Below are 22,115 nucleotides of genomic sequence, written 5' to 3'. Positions count from 1 at the left end.
GCAGTTGTTACATGATTAAAACCAAAAATAAGTTTTCATTTGTTTTTGTACATTTGATTTAAGAAAACTGTCAAATGATACAATTATACTAATGTCTTACAGCCTTTAAACACAACTTAAAAATTATAAATTAATATGCTATATAAATTAATATGCTTTGTTAAATGCATTAGATGAAAAGTTTGTATAAATAAAAATGCTTATGCATTTAACAAATTTTGAATTCTTTGTCTCGTAAAGACCCAAAGTTCATTATTACTGAAATAATTATAGCTGTTTATATTTAAAAAAATCACGTTAAACATTCTTTTGTTCTTAATTTTTGATTTTACTAGTTATAGGATGAGGATTTACAAGTGAAAAACCTGTTTACATTTGTTTACAAGTGAAAAACCTGTTTACATATGTTTACAAGTGAAAAACCTGTTTACATTTGTTTACAAGGTGAAAAACCTGTTTACATTTCTTTACAAGTGAAAAACCTGTTTACATTTGTTTACAAGTCAAAACCCTGTTTACATTTGTTAACAAGTGAAAAACATGTTATTTTATGCACATTACAAAATCTAACTATTTAAAAGTTTAAGAAACTTCTTTATTGTTTTTTTTGAAATAATCGCCAAGCAAAACTTTGGTTAATTTAAAGAGTTGATATTTTTAAGCTTAAATTTTAAATTTAAATTAAAATTCATTTAATTTAAATATTAAATATTTAAATCAGTCATATGTTCATAAATTTGAGTTAGTAATCTAAATCAGCCAATGGAGAGTGAGATCAGGAAGTTTGATTTTGGTTTTGAAATATGTAAATGAAAGTTTTACAAAACTATGTAAATATTGAATTCGGTAGACAATATTGCTTAAGATTGTTTTTGCAATGTTTGTTTTTAAAAATTAAAATCATACATTCTAAAGTCAGATATTGACTTTAGAATGCATGATTTTAAATAATAATAATAATTATAATAATAATAAAATAATAAAAAAACAAAGTTGATATTTTTAACTATAAATTTATGGACTCTGATTTCGATCTCAGCACTTTTGTCAATACCATTTTGCCGTTGAATCACTTTAGATAATAAAATTAAGTAACAGGAGATTAAGAAAGTATGTTTCTGGCATAAACTTTATATGGCGTAAATTATTAACTTCTTTATTTTCAAAAAGATAATACTTGAAAATTATTCAACTTGAATTTTTTTATAAAACAACTTTTTGTGTGTTTTATAGGTTTAATAAGAAAAATAAAATTTTGAACTCCATAACTATTAAACTTTTTAAAACATTATTGTTTAGATGAGAATAGCTATTAGTGAGAATAGTTATCAGTGCATTATGGGTAATTTACCCATAACTTGCACAAATTCCAAAAATAAGTTTCCATTTGTTTTTGTACAATTTAGGAAAACCTGCACAATTACAAGTAAGCTGGAATTTACTTTTACAGAATTAATGGTAATTATCATTTAACTCTGTAAAAATAAATAATAAAAGTATTTAATTATAAAAATACAGATGCAGCTAATAATATGTGCTAATATTTACTAGCCTAGTTTGATGTTATGAATCTATATTCAGCTGGGGCTGGAGCCCTGATCACTAATCGAATTCAAAAATTTTCTTGGCATACTTAGGAAACAAATATATATACAAAAAGAAACCAAAAATAAAATTTACCTATTTTAAAAAATGCTTTTAACTTATTAAATTCTTCAGCTATGAGAGATTCCTATAAAAATACATTCAATTTACATAAAAAACAATTCAATTTAACAAAAGATTTGTTTAAAACAATTAATTACAATGCAAACAAGAATTTTTCTGATCATTTTCTTTTAATTATGAATGTTTTATTTTTTATAAATCATTTTTAACTTTGAAATGAATATTAATCTTTATACTTTTATTGCTTTGCTCTGTTTTTTTTACTCATTTTAACAAAATCAAGAACTAAAGAATTTTTGAAGACAAAGTTAAACCTGAAATCTAAATAGGATAGATAAAACCAAATTAAATTGGCCAAAGATAATTTTAATACATTAGTTATTATCTTGTGTTACCCAAATGTCTAAAGTTTCAGAAAAAATAAACATACTTTTTTTTTAATTATATAATGTTGAGTGAGTACTTATTTTAAAAGAGTTTATCTCTCTAATATTGTATTTTGAATCTTGTGAAGAAAAAATCTTTATAATGGTATATATACATTACAAAGATGTATCAACTTAATTGTGATAATGTGAACTTTTCATCTTTAAAAAATTCTTAATATAATGAAACTTACAGGAATAAGTGAAAAAGAAAGTGAAGTTGGTTGATCACACCATGCATTGAAACTACTTTTAGATATCTTTAAAAAAAAAACACATTCACAAAAAGAAAAATCTTAAAAATGAAATTTTAAAAACAAAATAATATAAAAATTTTCAAAAATTAAAAACTTGCACATTTTTTTACCTCAATTCTATACTCTTCATCAACAAAACTTTTGTTCCCAAATGACTAAAAAATAAGTATTTTCATTCATAAAAGAAATTTAAACTTAACAAACTTTAATTGTCTGACAAAAACTCAAAATGTAAAAAAAAATTCAATTCTAATAAATATAACATAAATAAAGAGTGTGCTACTAATATAAAAAAGTAAAAATCAGGTTTAATGTTAACAAAAATTCCTTAGAATTATGGCGATGAAAAATTAAATTTTTATAATAAATTCTATAATGTATATTTTCACAAAAAGTAATTACAGTAGATATATCATCAGGCCCATACAAAGAAATAATGGCGGAAAAATTTTTTTTGGCACTATTATAAATTCAATTTAAATTCGTCAATTTTATTCAAACTTGATCAAAAAATGTCTTAAATCTACAAAATTTGAAAATTTGGCATAATTTTTCTACCATATGTGTATGTTTGTATCACCAGAAAATTTTCTTGTGAACTACTATAAACACCAAAAATTAATTTCTCTTTTTAGGGTGTTTGATATTTTTAATAAACAAGACATAAAAAAATAGAGTGTTTGATATATTTTGATAAACAAGACATAAACAAAGAGAAAAGTATGTACAAAATATATTTTATTAATATTATTATATTTATTATTATGATATTTATTATTATTATATTTATCATTATTATATTTATCATTATTATATTTATTACTATTATATTAATTATTATAAGCATTATTATTATTTTAATAGAATGTGCTAAAAAAATTTTCTAAATGAACAAGCATTTTATAAAATATTTATCTGAAAAGAAAAAAAAGTTTTTATTTTGTTAAACCAATAAGTAATATAAAGAGATCTTACTTGAGCAAAAAGTTGATCATTGCTTTTATTAACCAGTAGCACGACTCCAGATTCAGCAAGCAATGTATTTGTTAACTAAATTTTAAATAACACAACTGTTATTGTTCACATAATCAAACTGTAGAAAATCTACGACAAATAAACTATAATATCACTATTGATAATTAATCATAAGGGTATCCCAATAAGCTTTAAATTTTTTTGAACAAATTAAATTTTTGTCTATATACTATAGAAAATCACTAATATCAAAAATAGGTTTTCAAGTGCTTACTGTAAGAACAATGAATTTTATAAAAAATCTACTTTAAAATAGAAACTCTTTTAGCAATTGTTGTTTTTTAAAAGATTTGAAAACAAATTCAAGTAGTTTTAAAAAAAGTTGGTATAAAAAAAGTCAACAAGTAGTATAACTTGGTATAAAAGTTGTAGTAATCATCAAATTTAATACAACTTTTTTAAAGTTTAATCAAAATATTAAGAATCATTAAAAAATTATTTGATATGATAAAAGTATTTTTCAAATACTAATAATAAATAATTATATAATAATAAATGATAAATAAATAAAATTTAAGCATTTATTATTGGTTTTGGTTGTTTTTTTTTATTAGTTGCTTTAAAGATTTTGATTGGCAATCATGATTGGACTTTTGTCTTAAAAATATAAACGAATTTAAACTAACCATTTGTTTTCTGATATTAAAAAAAAACAAAAAAAACAATATAAATATATATGCAAAATAAATTTTCAAATAATATAAATAATATACAATATGCAAAATAAACTTTCAACAGCATTTAAAAAACAGTGCCCTTAAATTTAACTATTCTTTATACTCATCACATTTTTAATCTTGTGGCTAAAAACAAATGCTAAAAACTTATAGCTCAGTGATTACTGTGAAGTAATCTTGTGTGAAGTACCATCTTCTTCATCATACTGCATCATATTAAATTATAACACATAATATATTGACAAACAAACATTAGTTGCTTTTTAGTTTTACAATACTTTTAGCAAATAATTTAAAAAATATAACCTGATAACAGTTTCTTTAACTACAAACAGGTAAAAGAGCATAATTAAAATAAAAAAAAACCCCACCACCACCCTACCACCACCACCAGTAATATTGAGTTGTTTTTATTAAGATATGGTTCATTCTCATCCTAGCTATTTGAAAATTAAATCATAAAAGATATTATGAAAATTTTGTTAAAACTTGTTAAGCCTAATAACTAATGACTGCCCAGAAAGAAACATCAGCTTGATAAAAGACTTTCCTAAATATTCTGAAAAGCAAAAACAGTGTCAAAATATACTATTAATTGCAAGCGAGAAGAGAAAAAAAGTAACAATGAGATCAACTCAAAAAGAATATATGAATATTTAAAGTTTAGCTCATAGAATTTCGGATGTACAAGAAGAGTTCATAAAAAAATATTTTTTTTGTATGATTCAAGGACACTTTATTAAATCTATTGAAAGCATGATTGTTAAAATTGTAAATCAATCTAATAATTTATCTATATTACACACTGGTAGTATTAGTTATTCAAATAAACATGTTATCAGACAATGTCAGACCAAAATGACCAAGCAAGTGTGCCATTTTATCATAAAAATTATAATAACAGTAAAAATAAATAATAATTATTATTATTATAATTAGCACTATCAGATTTTGAAAACAAAAACTGAGGTTACATGCTTTATTTTAAGCTTAGTTAGTTAAATATTGTGGTAAGACCTTCAACAAAATAAACTTAATATATATTTAAAAAAAAAAAATCAACCACATAATAAGTCTATATTATTTATTTATGCCATACACTTTGAACTTGCATATTTATGTTGATTTGTAGGAACGTCTTCAACAATAGTTATTTCTTTGTGCCATACACTTTGAACTTGCATATTTATGTTGATTTGTAGGAACGTCTTCAACAATAGTTATTTCTTTGTGCCATACACTTTGAACTTGCATATTTATGTTGATTTGTAGGAACGTCTTCAACAATAGTTATTTCTTTGCTTATTACTTTATTTCAAGATTATTTATGAACATCTAATTTTTAAAACTTTGAAAACGCTTAGGAACTTCTTAACTTTATAGAAAGAAAAGATTCATCATTTTAGTGTTTTATCATTCATCACTTTAGAGGTCTCAAAATCTAGAGTTTTTCTTTGCTCCTTAGTTGTTAAGAATATCAAAAATAATAATTTTATGAAGTTTCAAAAAGTCTCATGAAGTACCTGTAATTATCTTGGAGTTCAGAAGTTCCAAAGCATTTTTTAAGCTCAAAGACTCTAGAGTCCAGGTAAAAATATTCTTCACATCGCTGCTTCTAACTAAATTTATAATGAATCCGTACTTTTAAAATATGCTATTTAAGACATTTCCTTGAACATTTCCTGCTTTGTACATAAGGTTAGGAATGTGTGACAAAAGAGTGTATTAAAAGTGCTAAAATGCTATAAAACATCTTACTTTATTGATTATTCTCTTTGAAAGCTCGGCAATGTCTTTTGTAAACAATGTACCTAACAAAAAAATAATAATAATAATTTTTTGTTTTTCCTTACAGAAAAACATATTAAAGCTGCTTACAGAAAAATATATCAAAGCAAATATATTCACTAGGACAAATGACATTTTTTTAAGTATTATTTTCAGGGCTGGATTTTTATTACAAGTCTATGTAAAACTAAAAGGCCTACAATTATTTTCAAACAAGTGTGTATTACATATCCTAAAAATTGTATATATAAAATTAAATCCTTAGAGCAATATACTTATTTGGAAACCAGATCAGATAAATAAGATTTATTAAGTACCTAGGTCCAAAATAACATTCCCTCCATGGATGTCTCCATAGATACTAACTAATAAGAAAACTAAATGAGCAATTCAAAAGCTTTGACAACTTTCTTGTTTTGATTCTAAAATATGTGATGCAATAGTAACAATCCCTAGAATTGTTGATAAAGGATCTCTATACTTTTTCTAATTTTTTTTTAATTTTTGTGTTCATTTTTTTTTAATATCCATCTGACATCTGACAACAAAAACAATTAAAGTGATTAAATTCTTAAAAATGTTTTTAAATCTTGTGGTTTAAAAAGAAAAGGATTAAAAAATTAAAGTGCTCAGCAAATTTGAAAGTTACATATTTATAGAAAAGATATTATGCTTTAGGTAAATCTTATGCTAATATAAGTAGATATTATGCTATTATAAGTTATAGAATTAGGTAGATATTGTGCATATATAGGCTTAAATTGTATGCATATTGTGTAAAAAAAAAAAAATTAACAAATTGATTACAAATTTGAAAGTTACAAAATTTATTCCACATTTGTAAAAAAGATATATATATCTTTTTTAAAAATATAACATATCTATAAAGTACAGTTTAAAGATATAATACACCTTTAAATTGTACACATATTGTGTAAAAAAAAATTAACATATTTATAAAAACAAATTTGAAAGTTATACACATCTACATAATAATAAAATAGATTATTATTATTTTTTTTTTCAAACCTTCACTTCCAACAAGGCTACAAGCAACCACTATTAGAGTTGGAAGTAACTGAAAGAGAAAAGATGAAATTTATAAAGTAAGATACAGTAATTCACAGACAACTTAAAAGATTTAAATTATAAGTCGAGTCGATTTCAAAGAACTGATGTTCAAGAAAAAACTAGACAAATAAGAATTTTTGGAGCACTTAGGAACAGTCAAGGTAAAAGGATAGAGCAGCGCCCATTATACTAGTTATAGAAAAGAGAAAAAGAAGCAAAATTAGGACAACGTGACAATGGTTGAAGATTGGCTGCAAGAGCAGGTCCAACTATGTTTATAATGCGTTTTTATACCTTGTTTAAAAGAGAAAGGCCATCATTCAAAGATCCGCTCTAGATATGGCAATGGTATTCCACACAAAGACGGGTTTGAGATTTATAGAGCTAAAGATTAGAATCCAGAGTAAGAAAGCGGCAAGCACGATAAAGAAATGCAACCTTAGTAGATAATAATTTTGCAATGGATGATATATGGTTTCCAAGAAATATAGGAAGTAAGAGTTAATCCTAGAAGACGAAGAGTAGAAGACTCATCAAGTATATTAGCGTTCATAAATATAGGAAGATCTAGATTTTTGTGATAACAGTTAGCTGAAAAAAATTGAGTTTTATCTGAGTAAAAGTTCACTAGCCACTGAGAGCCCCATGCTGCAGCAGTGAGATCCTTTTCAAGCTCAAATTCCCCCTCCAAGCAATCAGAGAGTTTTGGCTTTATATCAAGACAAGAATATATGGTAGTACCATTAGCGAACAATGCCACCTTAGATTTGAGAATTTCTGAGAGATCATTAATGTAAATTTAAAAAAAGTATTTAATTTTTAAAGCCTTTAATAAAGGCTTTAAAAATGTTGAGAGCAATAGCCTTTACCTTTCCACATCTAACTAATGCACAAAAAAACCTATCAATTATTACCATTAACAAACCAGCAGTAGAACAAGAAGATCGAAATCCATATTGATGATCAGAAAGTAAGCTATTAGATTCAAGATGAGAGATTAAGTGTTTGTTAATTAAAGATTCAAAAACCTTGCTTATGATAGGAAGAAGACTAATGGGATGGTAATTAGATGAGTCAGATTGCTCTCCAGAATTTTTGAAAATAGAGACAACAGATACTGCTTTCCAGTAGGCTGGAAAACAAGACTCTGTTAAGCACTTGTTAAATAGTTTTGAAAGTATTGACAACAGCTCCAGAAAACACTTCTGCAAGACTGCAACAGATGTTTTTTGTGTTTTATAGCTTTTGACATTTTATACTTTATATATGAAGAAGTTCTTCATCTATTAGACTGGTGTTGATGTATTTATAACACATTGTTTACAGTTTAGGTTATTGAATGCTGGATCTTCTTGACTTATTGCATGGGTTTTATTTGTAGCTCTGTTTTTATGACTAGGTATGATCAGTTTATGATCAGTTTTGCACCCCTTCTTAGAAAGGGTGCAAACTGATCAACATGTAGAATCTGTTTATCCCTTAAGTCTTTGCCTAGGAGGTCTTCTACAAGACAGTGGCCAGATGCATTTAATGACTGCCCAAATGAGTATTTTTATCCAGACACCATCTCTAGCCTTTACTCAATCAGGAGCCAGGGGTGTTTTAAGTCAGGGGTTAAGTTAAGGCAAGTGGTGTGTTAAGTCAGAATTGGCATTTTCTAGCCTTTGCCTTAAAAAGCAAATCCAACAAGCCAGCAGGCTTGTTGGATTCGCTTTTTTAGGCAATAAAACAGGTTGTACTGGGTTACATGTTACCAGTAGCAGGATAACCTTACCTGACATAATAATATTATGCTTTAATACAGGCATAAATTTTATGCATATTTCAATTAATAAAGAAGGTAAAATATTTTTATGCATGCACTAAAAATTATGCAATTAAAAACTATTTAAAACTTTTAGAGTTATTTACAATTTTTACAGGTTTTTTACAAAGCTTAAATTTTTTATTTAAGGTAAGAACCCAAACTCAGACATATCAGGTCTGGATTCATGTCCCAACCTAGATATGACCCATCAACACTGATACCCAACCTAGACATGACCCATCAACAGCCCTAGTTCTAACTAACCTCAACATAGAATCACTCTCATTATTAACTACAAAACATTATAATACATTATTTGCCTATATATGTATATATTTTTCTTTTTATATTTTATTTTGTACATATTATGTAATACTATTTGTTTATTATTATCTGATATTTAGGCAATAAAAAAAATTTGAACAATTCAGCCTTTTTTAACTTTTGCACCTTTATTCTTTGCAAAATTACATACTGATCCAAAATAAAATAATATCTATTGTGCTTCAATGCAATGTTTTCAATGCAAATTTTAAGTACATGTTTCAAGTACATGCTACATAATTATAAAAACCAACTAAGCTAAATTTTGCATTAAGCAAAATTTTGCATTTTTGCTGTTTAATTATCATAGCATAGCTATGATAATTAAACAGCAAAAGACAAGTGTTAAAAAAAGAAAATATTGTGAGGAGTTTTTAAAATATGGCTTTATATCTGTTAAAGCACACTGATGTGAATAGTTGAATTGAGGTAAAATATCAAACACATCTTATATCTGTTATACCACACTGATGTGAATAGTTGACTTGATCCATCTGCTTTTTTTGAGAAAAACCTTTGAAAAAAGAAACAATGAATAAAACATTTCTTTCTTTCAAAGAACACTTCAAAACTCTTAAAGAAGAAATTTAAAGATATTTTCCAAATTTACCTAGTACATTTGTACTTGTTAGAAGCTCACTAACTATCAGAGTTAAAGATGTTGCTGAGGATGCTCAAAAAGAAGTTCCTCAAACCTATTACCAGCAATACAGTAAAAAATGATTTTTTTTTAATGTCTGTAACCAAATTTTAAATTATATATTTGTAGTCCTGTTCCATTCTGTTTGAGATTCTGTTTGTGCCCGCTTCATCCTTTTCTAATAACATATATTTGTGAAAGTTTCACAATGAAACTGGCTTTTCAAGTTTTCACAAAGAAACTGGCTTTTCAAGCTTGTTGTTAATCAAATCTAAATACAGAAGTATACTCGTTGCAGAAGATGATCTGCATTGTGCTCTTGCAAAAAATGCTCTGTGAATTTTAAATATAGCAAGAAAAAAGAAAGAAAAGCGCTCTCATTATTGCTTGAGTTTTGCAACTCCTTTATTGTTGTAGTTAAAATTAATGATATTTTTAGGTGTTTCAAGTGTTTTTGAGAAAACTTTAGGTGTTAATCTAAATTTTTAAAATATTGACCAAAAAAATATAAGAATTTGTTTTGTTGATAAATTATTATGATCACTAATGTTACCAGGTGTCCGGTTTTTATCGTGTCACATGATAGAGCCGAAAATATTTATCATGGAAAATATCACCGAAATATTTCACAACCGAAAAATTTAGAACCGAAAAGTATACTTTCATTGCAGGATCGAATTACAAAATCCTTTCTTGCGCCGAAAGTTTTAGAACCTAATTTTACAACCGAAAAAATTTGGATCGAATTACAAAATCCTTTCTTTTTTTATTTTAATTTAATTTAAAAACTTTATTTCACGACTTTCGATCAAAAATTCGATCGAAATTTTTTAGGTTCTAAATACAATTACGACTTTCGATCGAAAATTCGATTGAAATTATTTCGGTTCTAAATTTTTTCGTGAATATTTTCGGTTGTGTAATAAATTTCTCATATTCGGTTCTAAATTGAAATTTACGATTCGGTTGAATCATAGGAGGCCATTTTTATGTAGGAGAGCAGTGCCAAACCTAATAAAATCAAAATTTTCACTGTGCTTTGATAAAAACCGGACACCTGGTAATCTTATGTGTATAATTTCTTTACTTATATATGAATTATATAACATTGAATTCTTTTTAACCGAGCATGATATCTTCATGTATGGTTGTTACTCTTTTAAATCTCTTCTATTTTGCTATTCTAAATACTAATGAAAAAACAAAAGAAAACAATGTATTTCCACTTGACTATTCTTTCCAACCTGGAACCAATAAACAACTTTACCAAAAGTTAAAAGTTATTTGGTTATGAAAGCAAATCTAATATCATAACCAAATAATTTTTAACTTTTAGTAAAGCTGTTTATTGGTACACAGGGCCGACGATACAGGTTTCAAAGTGGAGGGGTACAATTGCAATTTTTTATAAAGAAGTCCTCTGCATCTCGAATTTTCTTAAATAAAAAAATAAAAAAGGTCCGTTAAAAAAAAAGGGGCGGCAGGGCACGCACCCCCCTGCTTCCCCAGTGTCGTCCGCTCTGGCACAAAGCATCTATAGATGCTTTAAGCACCTAAGTAAACATTAAAAATGTCACTTAAAATTTTATAACTTCTAAACACAGCATATCTTCATATGCTTCATAAAAAAAACTAAAAGTAAATTAACCATTATTTAGTATTAAATATTTGATTGTATAATATTTTGATATTGATATTAAATATAAATTTAATATCAATATCAAAATATCAATTATGATTGTTTACTTTCAAAGCGAACCAATCGATCAAACAATATCTTTTAAAAACTTTTTTTATTAAAAACTTGGCGTTTTTACAGAAATTAATTTTCATCGAATTATTTTTTGTAATGCGTCATATTGCAGTGTATTAAAATTACTTAAGAACATTACTTGTGAACAATATCAATAATAATAGATACTGTTTGTTTGATTGGTTCGCGGAAATTTAACTTTATCCTTGCGTTAAGTCACATGATTTGTTTTAACGTTTTTAATTAGTTGAAACTTTTTAAAAATTAATTTAATCACGCAAGTTTAGTTTTGAATATAATCGTTAAGAAGAGATTTAAAAAGGTTTTTTGAGTTAATCTACTTTTTATTATGTTAATATTATTTTTATTGATATTATTTTTATTTATCTATACTATTTTTCTGTATTATTTATGTATATAAATGTATATATAAATGTATATAAAAAAAACTGTATATAAATATTTTAAAAGTTTTTTTTTATTTATTTATTGCAAAGCTTTTTTAATTGTATGTTTACTAACGATGTTTGTGTGTGTTTTCCATAGAGTTATGTGTTAAAATAATAGGTTTAAGTAATGAATGCAAAAGCGTTCTTTACTAAAAACTGATATTTTAATTGATATTTTCTTTTTAAGGTTTTTAAATATAAATTGTTAATTTTATTCTTATGTGCTTAATACAAGATGAGGTGGAAAGAAAGTAATTAAGTGAGAATTAGTCTTGATCGAATAAACGCGGGAGAAAGGAGGATGGGGGTTAATAAACGAGTGGGTAGAAAACTTTGGTTTTATGAGTTTATATTTTTTAGTTTTAAAGATTGGTTTAAAGTGAAAGTTATTTTAGTTTCGAAATACAGTTTCTTTTGTTATTAAGAAGTAAAAATTAACAAATGGGATCTTTACTAAAATCAGGGTCTGCTTGAAACGTTTTCCTAAAATTATTAAACGTCCCCTCCCGTGTGTTAAGCAACTGAGAGTTTTTAAGTTACTGTAATATAACAACAACCAAAAAATAATTTTTGATTTGTTTTACCCGAACCCAGAGTTAGAGCCAAAAATCTAAATAAAACTGGATCCATTTTTTAGACCTCGTAAGTAAGCATAATTTATTTAAGTACTGTAAGTAAGCCTAATTTATTTAAGTACTGTAAGTAAGCCTAATTTATTTGCTTAAGTTAACTTTTTCTCCTAAGATAATCAAGCGAAATTTTAAGGTTAATTGTGTGCTTTGGACTTTAAAACTAATTAAGTTATCTATAAAATTTCAAATTGGAAAAAAAAAAATTTTTGCATACAGTTTTAATTTCAAGCTGACGAACAAAATGTTAAAAAGATAATTTTTGTGTAAAAATCACAATTTATCCTCTTCCACGCTTTTTGGTTCAACATATTACTTATTTGAAATTACTTAAATCCCTTCTAACACTAAAATACTTATAGATTATCTGTTATCTACTTGGTAGTCATTTTTACTCTTTCATCAGACTTCTTCGTAAAATGAAATCAATCTTTACCAGATTCCAAGTATACTGATTAGTGACATTTTCATCCCAATGCGGATGTAATTTTTCATTACCTTCTTTTATTTTTACTCAATTTTTTAATAACTAAATTGATTTTTGAAAAAAACAAACAGTTTGTTTAGAAGAAATAAAGATTGTGCATTTGTATTTTCAACATTTAAAAAAGTCATTTTGTTCGATTTATTAACGTTATTATTGGCAATAAAAATGCTTCAACAAAAAAGTTTAACTCTTCTTTTAATTTGCATTTTTAGATCTTACAAAAATCTATTTATTATGATTTGTGTTTTAAAGTCATTTTTAAATGTTGCTTTCAACTGGTAACGATACAATTCGCTGTTTTTGCGGTGTGCTTTTATTGGCACCGTTTTGCTTTCGTCACGCAAATATTGAATAAATTAAAACTAAAGATTGGGATCGAGATGCAGATTCAGAATCGAGATGCGGAAAAACAACTTAAAAACGAATAACAACAACAATACAAGTTATTCAGTTTTCAATACAAACTCCCAACAACTTTTTGAATTCTTGTTTAGTGTTTGTGAATTTTTAAAAACTGATTACAGTGAAAGTTTTCATTTTGATCAGTTAGTTTAAATTTGACATTTTAAAATTTTTCAACTTTTTTTTGTATTAATACTTGTATAAGCATTACACAAAGGAATTTTTATATAAACATTAAAAAAAATAGAAAAAGTTACAATTAGCGAAAAAAATAACAAAACAAATAAAAAGCTAATAATAAATAAATTTTTAAATACGAAATTTTAATTTTACAAAGATATTTAAGCACTCAAGCATCGTTAAAAGTTTACCAATTATGAAGTAACATAAACTAACTAAGATGCTACACGCTAAAAAAAAAAATTAACGATTTTCTACCTTAAAAGGTAAAAAATTACACCTTATTAAAGGTATATCACAACTTAAGTAGAAATTTCTACCTTTTTTTTTTTTAGTGAACTGCCAATAAATAAAGCATTACTTCATCAAATAATCCGAACCTTTGATTAAATCGTTTATTTTTATTTGAATCTAAACACATGCGTTTATTGAATCTTTTAAAATAAACTCTTGCTTTTTACAATTCTTTTTGATTGCATGACCTCTTCATTTGTAAACATTTTACACACATAAAAATAGTGCAATATAAATAGTTGTTTGTTTCTGTGAAAGTTTGTCTTAAATTATAAATTATTTTATAGACAAGAAAAGAATCTTGAAAATTAATATACTCCATAATTCTACACTTCTGAAATATAGCTACATCACTAATGCTACACTGATATAAAATTTGATACATGCTTAAGCTTTTTTACAGATAACTATTAGGACTTTGTTTCAACTCTCACACTCCTTATGCTGAAATATAAAAGTTAATAATTTGCTGCTTCAAGAAAGTCATAAAAGTAGAAAATTGAGATTCTTTAAAGCGATAAAATCATATTTATCATGTTCAGGTAATAAAGGACTAAATGATACTATTTCGGCTGACGCGTATTTCAGGTACCCTCCTTTAGTAAGTTTGTAAAAAATAAGTCACATTTTACGCAAAAAGTTTATTGAAAACCATACTCTAACCCTAATCCTAACAATAAAGTTTATTTTAATGAAAGCCATACCCTAACCAAACCCTAAGCCGAATCCTGAGTCTAACTCTAAGGGTCAGGGTAATTCTGGAGTTGGCTCAATGTAGTGTGTTTGCTGGGATGACATTCTGTTTTTTGCTTTTCGCATATATATAAATATCGTTTATTAAAAGTCAGAGTCGTGTTTAGGAGTAACTTAGAAATAGAGGTGATATAATTAACTACTTCTACCATATTGCTAAATTATATGCAAAGTCACGACGAAAAAAAATACGTTTAATTAATTTTTCCAATAACTTTATTAATATAAAGAATTTATTAAATTATTGGATAAAGTTACTTAAATAAAAAAAAATTATATTTGTTTATCTATTTTAGCTAAGTCAGGCGCCAATCATTGCAATCGCGATGACGAAATAAACCGATGAAGTCTTTGCCGCGTCTGCTTTATTCACCGTCTAAACGGCTTTGGTTTTTTTGAAAAAAAATTATTACATTCTTATATGTGGTGTGGGCTACCATAATTTCTTTCAAGAAACTGTGTGTGAAAATTGTAAAAAGTACTATTTAAATTTACCATTTAGTTACTTTTTTACTTTAATCTTAAAAGTAACCTTGTAACAAGTGCACCTTATAATGCTGTTTTGTTGATGTGTGCACCGTGTTAAGATTTGACCTTGTAAGGCTATTACTTGTTTTTTATCACTTTTTAATTCGTAAGTTCACTAAAATATATGACTATTTTTATCTCTATTGTAATTAAATGGTTTATATATTACTTGAGCTTATTTCAAACAATTTGTTTCGACATCTACATTTTGCTTCAGAGATAACAGGTATCTGAAGCAAACTACAGCCTTTACCTTTGGCTTAAAGTTTTAAAATATGAACAACTCAACCTCACTTTCTACTTTTGTTTAAACATTTTTATTTCTTTTAATTTAGAGTTCGAGCTTTTAATTTACTTTTTTCATAATTTTTTATTGTTCTTGATTTTTAGATAAATATAAATAACACTTCATTGATTTTTTAATAAGATGTGTAATTTTTGTGTCTGGATTTTACATCCATGTTTCCTTAAATTCAAATTGAGTCTCGTCTCCATTGATTTATACTTTTTTGTTGTTTTAATTGACTGCAATAACTTATTCAATCTGGTATTAAAAAAAAAACATTTTAATCTTTTCAGAAACGAAGCAGTAAATTATTAAAAATGATAACCATGAAATCGTTCCTAGCTTATCGTTTTAAAAAAAGTTTAACTCCGTCTTTCTTTTACTTTTTTTTTTAAAGAAAAAAAAAATACAAGCAATAAAAAAAGTTGATTTAAACTTAGAAGTTACAAATAATTGACTGGATACTCTGTATAATCTCTAAGAAATACAGGTTTTATAACAATTCATTGGTTTTTATAATTAATTATTAACTCTGATAAAAAATTTAATTTTATTGCAGTTTTCTAATTTTACTAGTTTCAATATTTTTGATCTTTTAATTTTTATCTACTCTTCAGTCATCATCATCACTAAAAAAATAAATTAAAAAAATCTTTATTTTAGATTCTCTAAGTATTTAGCTGTTGATGACTTTTTAAATAGCTAACAAATTCCACCTTCTTTTACGTACTAATACATTCCACCTTCGTAAATTTGTAATTAATTTTTCAATTTTGAAGTTAATTATTTGGGGCCGCACTAATACTTTCAACTTTGCACTAACACTTTTTAACTTCATTAAGCCTGCACCCATATTTAACCTTAGCCAATATTAACCTGAATCAAAGAAAAGAAGTCTGCTCTATAGTTTCTCATGTTTCTAGTTTCTCTGCAAAGTTTGCTCTCTAGTTCATCATAGAAACGTTATTTTAAGTTAGATTAAGTACGCATGCACTTAAACGTAACAATGTTTATTTTTACACTTTGTTTTTTATATCAAAGATTGACATGTCAATCGAATAAAAAAATCAAAACACAAGTGTTGATTTATAAAAAAATAAAAGAGTAAAAAAAAGGATAATTAAAGCTAACTTTATATTTTTATAATAAATTTTCATGTTAAATGTGTAATGAGAAATGACTTGTATTAAATACTCTTAAGTAAGCATCCCTTCCCTCCCCCGCTGTTCTTATGCCTTATGAGATGAAGAAAATCTGGTAACAAACAAATAACTATAAACAAATTAAGAATAACAAAATATATTAAACTTAGTTACAAAATGACAAAATCAAAAAATCTTAAACTTTACCTAAATCATTTAGCATTAAAAACTTTTGCTGATTCGATATATCTCCCATGATTTTTATATGTGCTTTTGCCATCTAAAAGCATAAATCATTTCGTGAAACTTTGTCACAGTTACTAAGCTGTATATCACTTAACTTGCAAGTAGGGGGGAAAAAAGCTTAAAAAAATAAACAACATTATCATGCACTTCATTAACATTTGTACTAATGCTTATTTCGCTTCAGAGATTTGTACCACTTATGAAAACATAAGGGGTTTATAATAAAGCGTCAACGGATTTGAATGAAATTTTTAAAAATAAATCGAATAAACATAAGCTTGAACTTACAGCTAAGCTGATCTTTTCAAGTGCAGGTAAGAGTGTGGAAGAGCGAGGCTTCAGAAGTAACTATAAGAAAAATATCAACATAAATCCGGCTATTATTTAAATAATAAAAAAGTTTATAAATAATTGACAAATAACTGAATGCAATTAGTGCTTAATATTTCTGCCATAAAAGGAATAACAATCTACATCTTTGCTTCAAACGTGATTTTCAACGGATATTAAAATTAAAATTTTCACACTTTTACAGAACTAAAAAAACAGTCACAAAGACAATAAATAAAAAAAGTCATACTTACAAAAATGAGAGCGCATGTAGTGTATTTACTTTCATCGTATATTGGCCAAGTTATAACTATTAATAAAAATGCGTAAAGTTAAGAATAATTTACAATTGTTATTCACTTGAGTGCCACTCAAAACTTTATAAACAGAATAACATTGTATTCCCTGAGATTTAATTAAAACAAAAATCTAGTACCAACGACCAACATCCATCGATTACAATAGTTGATTTTTGTATGTAATTTTATGACTTTTAATATAAAGCGTGTTTTACGCTAGAAAAAGTAGAATGCTACTAAATCTAATTATTCGCGTTTTTATCGTTTTTGTCGATTTACTTCTTCTGTGGATTTACTCTACCGTTTTAGATGCAATACATTTAATAAAATTGTAAAGTCTACATTTTCTGATTTCAACTTATTATTACTTATCACTAAAATGTAGTGAATTAATAATTCCATTCAAGTTTAACTGGTATCTTGTTAAAACTGATTTTTAACCAATATCTGCATATTTTTATTTATTAATACTATTCAATTTAAATTATCAATTAATAAATAAAATATCCAAAGTTATATACATAGTTGCAAACGCCGTAAAAAAAACCTCGCTTTTTGAATGAGTAGTTTTGATAGGTTTAATCAAGAAAAGGGTGACCTTATAAAACTGAGTACTTTTTAAAGGACTCTAATTTTTGTAACTTTTGTAATAGCTCGGGTAAAATTAAAAGTTTTCATATTTGATTTGCTTATATTATTGATTTGGAGCTGGGAGGCAAATTTTCTATAGGAAAGGGAGAGAGCAAATATAAATCTAGTGACTGAACGGCAGATACAGTATTATTTCGTGTATAAAGGGTGAGTGAGGAGCACATATCATATTATGTCTAAACTAATTACAAATTTTGGAGGAGACGCTTACCCTAATTGGATTGCAATATTAAAAATATAAATAAGCCTCCATAAATGAATAATAAGCCCAGCTAAAAAATTTATGCAAAAAGTTTGTATACAATTTACGCAGAAGTTTTGTGTTATTTGCACACAGGGTTGTGTAAAAAGAAATTTTTTAATAAGGATCAGTATGAAAGAATTTGTACCCAAAACTGCATTCCTTGAGTAGACATCTATAATGCAGTTTCATAAATGTTTTATACGTCATCATAACAAATATTCTGACTGAAATGTTTTTGAAAATTAAACTCTAGAGACTCAAAAAAAAAAAAAAAAAAGGAGATTTGGAACTTAAGACTTTCTAGATATTCAAATATGAACATAATTGTCACCTAGAAGCAATGAAAAAATGCTGACCAAATAACCCATGTTTTTTACATTTTATATAGGTTTAAAAGTACTTTTACAAACCTACTCTTTCGTCCATATTTTTTTGAAAACTCTTCTATAACCTCATTAGGGAGGAGCTTTTTCCCTTGGCCTTTTTTAATAGAAACCGAATTCAAACATTATCTTAAGAATTTTATAATACCTGGGTCAACATAGTCGTGGATAAACATAGTCGTGGATCAACATAGTCGTGGATCAACATAGTCGTGGATCAACATAATCGTGGATCAAAATAGTCGTGGAACTATTTTAATAAAAACAATATTTTTTTGAATTTAGCAACAGACTACTCTGTGAAACTTTTTCATGATTTTAAAAAACACTAGTTGCTTGTTTAGGTTTTCAAACCGTTTTTTGTTGATTTTGATTGAATAATTTTTTATATAAAAGTGGCTAACTCATAACTACTTATTTCATTCATAAATAATCATGGTTTTTGGATCCTCAGTGAACTCAACTAATTCAACTAATGCAGTATGAACTTCTTTAATTTGATATCGAAGCGCTTTTACGCTTTCCAGTTTACTTTCTCAACCAGTCACCAGGACCTTTTTACAGTCAGACACGTGTTTCATGAAATTTTCCCATCGTATTGTTGACGAAGAAAAAAGTACATAAATTCTATGCACAACACCAAAAAACATTATGGTTTTGGTTTTAAATATGGTTTCGGTTATAAATATGGTTTAGGTTATAAATATGATTATTTAAATCTTTAGTTCTTACAAAGTAATAGTTTCTAAGTAAGAGTTAAAAATTTAAAAATGAAAAACATAATTATTGAACTATATTAATATTATAAATAAGTATTGTTATATATTTTACAACGCTTATAATAAAATATTTACTAGGCATTTATAACGAGTTTTCAAAACGTTAAAAAGTTCAAGCTTTAATAGTTAGCGGTTATAGAGCGGTTTATTAGCGGTTATATAGCGGTTTATTAGCGGTTTATTAGCGGTTATATAGCGGTTATATAATTTTTGTATAAAATAATAATGTAATTTTATAAATTAATGCGAGTTAATATAAAGTTTATAAATTTATGTAAGTTTATATACTAAGCTAAACTCAAAAATGTTATTTAAATAAAAATTTTAATTGTAAATTATGTTTTCTACTGGACCCGAACATTAAAAGATTGAATATAAATGTGATCGATCCACAGTAACGCATCCTGTAATAGGTTTAAATGTAAAATCGGTATAAAATTGAATATGAAACCCAAAATGATTCTCAAAACTTTCTAGCGTCCTTAAGCAAAAAAGAATAAAAAAATTGCATCAAAAGTATGCTAATAAACAAAGAATTTTAGTTAAACAAACATATCCCCAAGGATTGTTCAACTGCGGACAATAATTTTCATACTAAAATTACTAATAAAAAAAATTGTTTAAACTGGGACTCTAAAAAGTAGTGTACATTATGACACAAATATGTTGCAGTAAATATTACTTTCTGTAAACAGAATTGTAGCAAGCCTTTTGTGGCGTTCCAAGTCATTTTAATAAGAAACGAACTTTTCTCATATTCGTATATGCAAAAATGATGATTTTTGTTGCGCATTTGTAATTATTATACTTTTGATTGACGGGAGATCTAAATGTTGGTCTCAATTTTTTATTTTCTAACCAATTTTTAACTTTTTCTATTTACATATAATAAACTTTGTGGTCTTAATGATTAAAACTAAGCAATTTATATTTAAACAAACAATTCGCCGGTAATATAATAGTTTTTGAATGACCTTTTTAGTAGAAAAGTGAATACATAATTCACTTTTCTTCCACAATTTTATAAACTTTCATGTGTGCTCTGCAACTGCAGATTTATTAATGCATTTCAAAATGAATCGATGTCAATATTTTCTTTAACAACACTTAATTTCTGTGACGTCAATTTACTATTTTAGACTTGACTGCTTTTATACTTTTATACTTTAAAATTGGCCACTCTACTTTTTGTTAATATTTTTTGATTACCTTTTATTTCCGATCTTTTTTTTTCTAAAAAATATAACAGTATTTTAAATGTATTAGCGTCAAATTTTTCTATTTTTTTACTAGTTATAAGTATAAAATGGCGGCTCGGAGCTCCAAAAAGTAGGTAGCGAATAATGTGTAACTCCAAAACTAATTTTATATATGAAATATGACGTAATGATTTTGTTAACGTTAGCCGGAAAAACTAAAAAAAAAGCTTTTTCAAAAATTGCCAGCGATTACTTCCTGAGACGGCTCTCTATTTTGATTAGATTAAAAATTATGGTTCATTATTATTTTAAACAATAAATTATCTTTAATAGCGAACACTTTTTAGCATTCTCTTAAATTAAAGTTCAATTGAAATTTCCAGCACAGATTAAAATTTAAGTACTGACTTTTAACACTTTTTTTCTTTGCATAAAAAAAAGTGCTGGGAAAAAAATTAATCGCAATAAATAAAAAATATTTATACCAACAACGCCAGCTCTTAAACTTTATAGGAATTTATAGTGTTTTTTTTAATATCAAAAGAGCAAAACAACTTAATAAGTTGTGCAAAGTTACACGTTTTTTGGTGTCAGTAAGATCATAATACTTCAATATTTTCAATAAACAATATTGCATTGTTTAATTGCTTTTGTTTCCGTTTTTGTACATCGTTAAACACAATTTTATCGTTCATTTTATAACTGATTACCGTTTATATATATATATATATATATATATATATATATATATATATATATATATATATATATATATATATATATATATATATATATATATATAACGTAAGGGAGACCGGGGCTAGTTGGCCGCAGGGGTAAGTTGACGAACTGCGTTTATCTTTAGAGCCTTTATCAGAAAGTGACAAAAATTACTCAGAAACTTCCTCATTGACTATTTCATCATTCACTGTAGTATTGTCAGGATTCGCGCATGCGCATGGGAGATATTGAGATTTATGCGTTTTTTGGACAAAAACGTAACTTTTAGAACATCTTTTCCTTTTTACTTTACAAAGAAAATATTTAGTCGTATGAAAAAAAAAATTATTGTAAAAGTTCCAGTCACAATTGGTTTACTATATCCAGTCAGACTTTTTTTTCAAAGCTGCCGTTTTTCAGGATCTATAGACTGTTTATTAAAAAAAAGCTTTCGGGGTAAGTTGACAAGTTTTTCACGGGGTAAGTTGGCTCATAGCATTTACTATGGAAAAAAATATTTTTTTTTATAAAATTATTATTATTTTTTTTTAATTTTTAACAATATTGAAAATATTTATTCTTACAAAAAAATGAAAAAAAATTTTTTTTTAGTTTTTTTTTCCACAGATAAAAGGTGGGCTACTGTTTGGCTTTTATACGGACTAATAT

General features: G+C 26.1%; 1 protein-coding gene across 5 annotated transcripts in view; it reads right to left on the bottom strand.

The window, feature by feature from the left end:
• The window catches only part of LOC100200986 (cGMP-dependent 3',5'-cyclic phosphodiesterase), a 99,474-nt gene that overhangs the window by 27,347 nt on the left and 50,012 nt on the right, over positions 1–22,115 (bottom strand). For 4 of the 5 annotated variants that reach the window (XM_065812908.1, XM_065812907.1, XM_065812910.1 and 1 more), the window contains 8 exons: positions 17,426–17,481; positions 17,130–17,189; positions 16,803–16,875; positions 5,821–5,873; positions 3,326–3,400; positions 2,461–2,505; positions 2,288–2,353; positions 1,681–1,732 (listed from right to left, as the gene is read on the bottom strand). In XM_065812908.1, the coding sequence (XP_065668980.1) occupies positions 1,681–1,732; positions 2,288–2,353; positions 2,461–2,505; positions 3,326–3,400; positions 5,821–5,873; positions 16,803–16,875; positions 17,130–17,189; positions 17,426–17,481 (480 nt within the window). Of the gene's footprint in view, positions 1–1,680; positions 1,733–2,287; positions 2,354–2,460; positions 2,506–3,325; positions 3,401–5,820; positions 5,874–16,802; positions 16,876–17,129; positions 17,190–17,425; positions 17,482–17,607; positions 17,920–22,115 lie in introns of those variants that run through there. The other variant, XM_065812909.1, reaches the window with a different exon arrangement.

This window comes from Hydra vulgaris, chromosome 12 (assembly GCF_038396675.1).
Source record: "Hydra vulgaris chromosome 12, alternate assembly HydraT2T_AEP".
Taxonomy (NCBI): Eukaryota; Metazoa; Cnidaria; class Hydrozoa; order Anthoathecata; family Hydridae; genus Hydra; species Hydra vulgaris.
The sequence above is the reverse complement of the archived record's forward strand: the minus strand, read 5'-3'. Positions and strand labels throughout refer to the sequence as shown.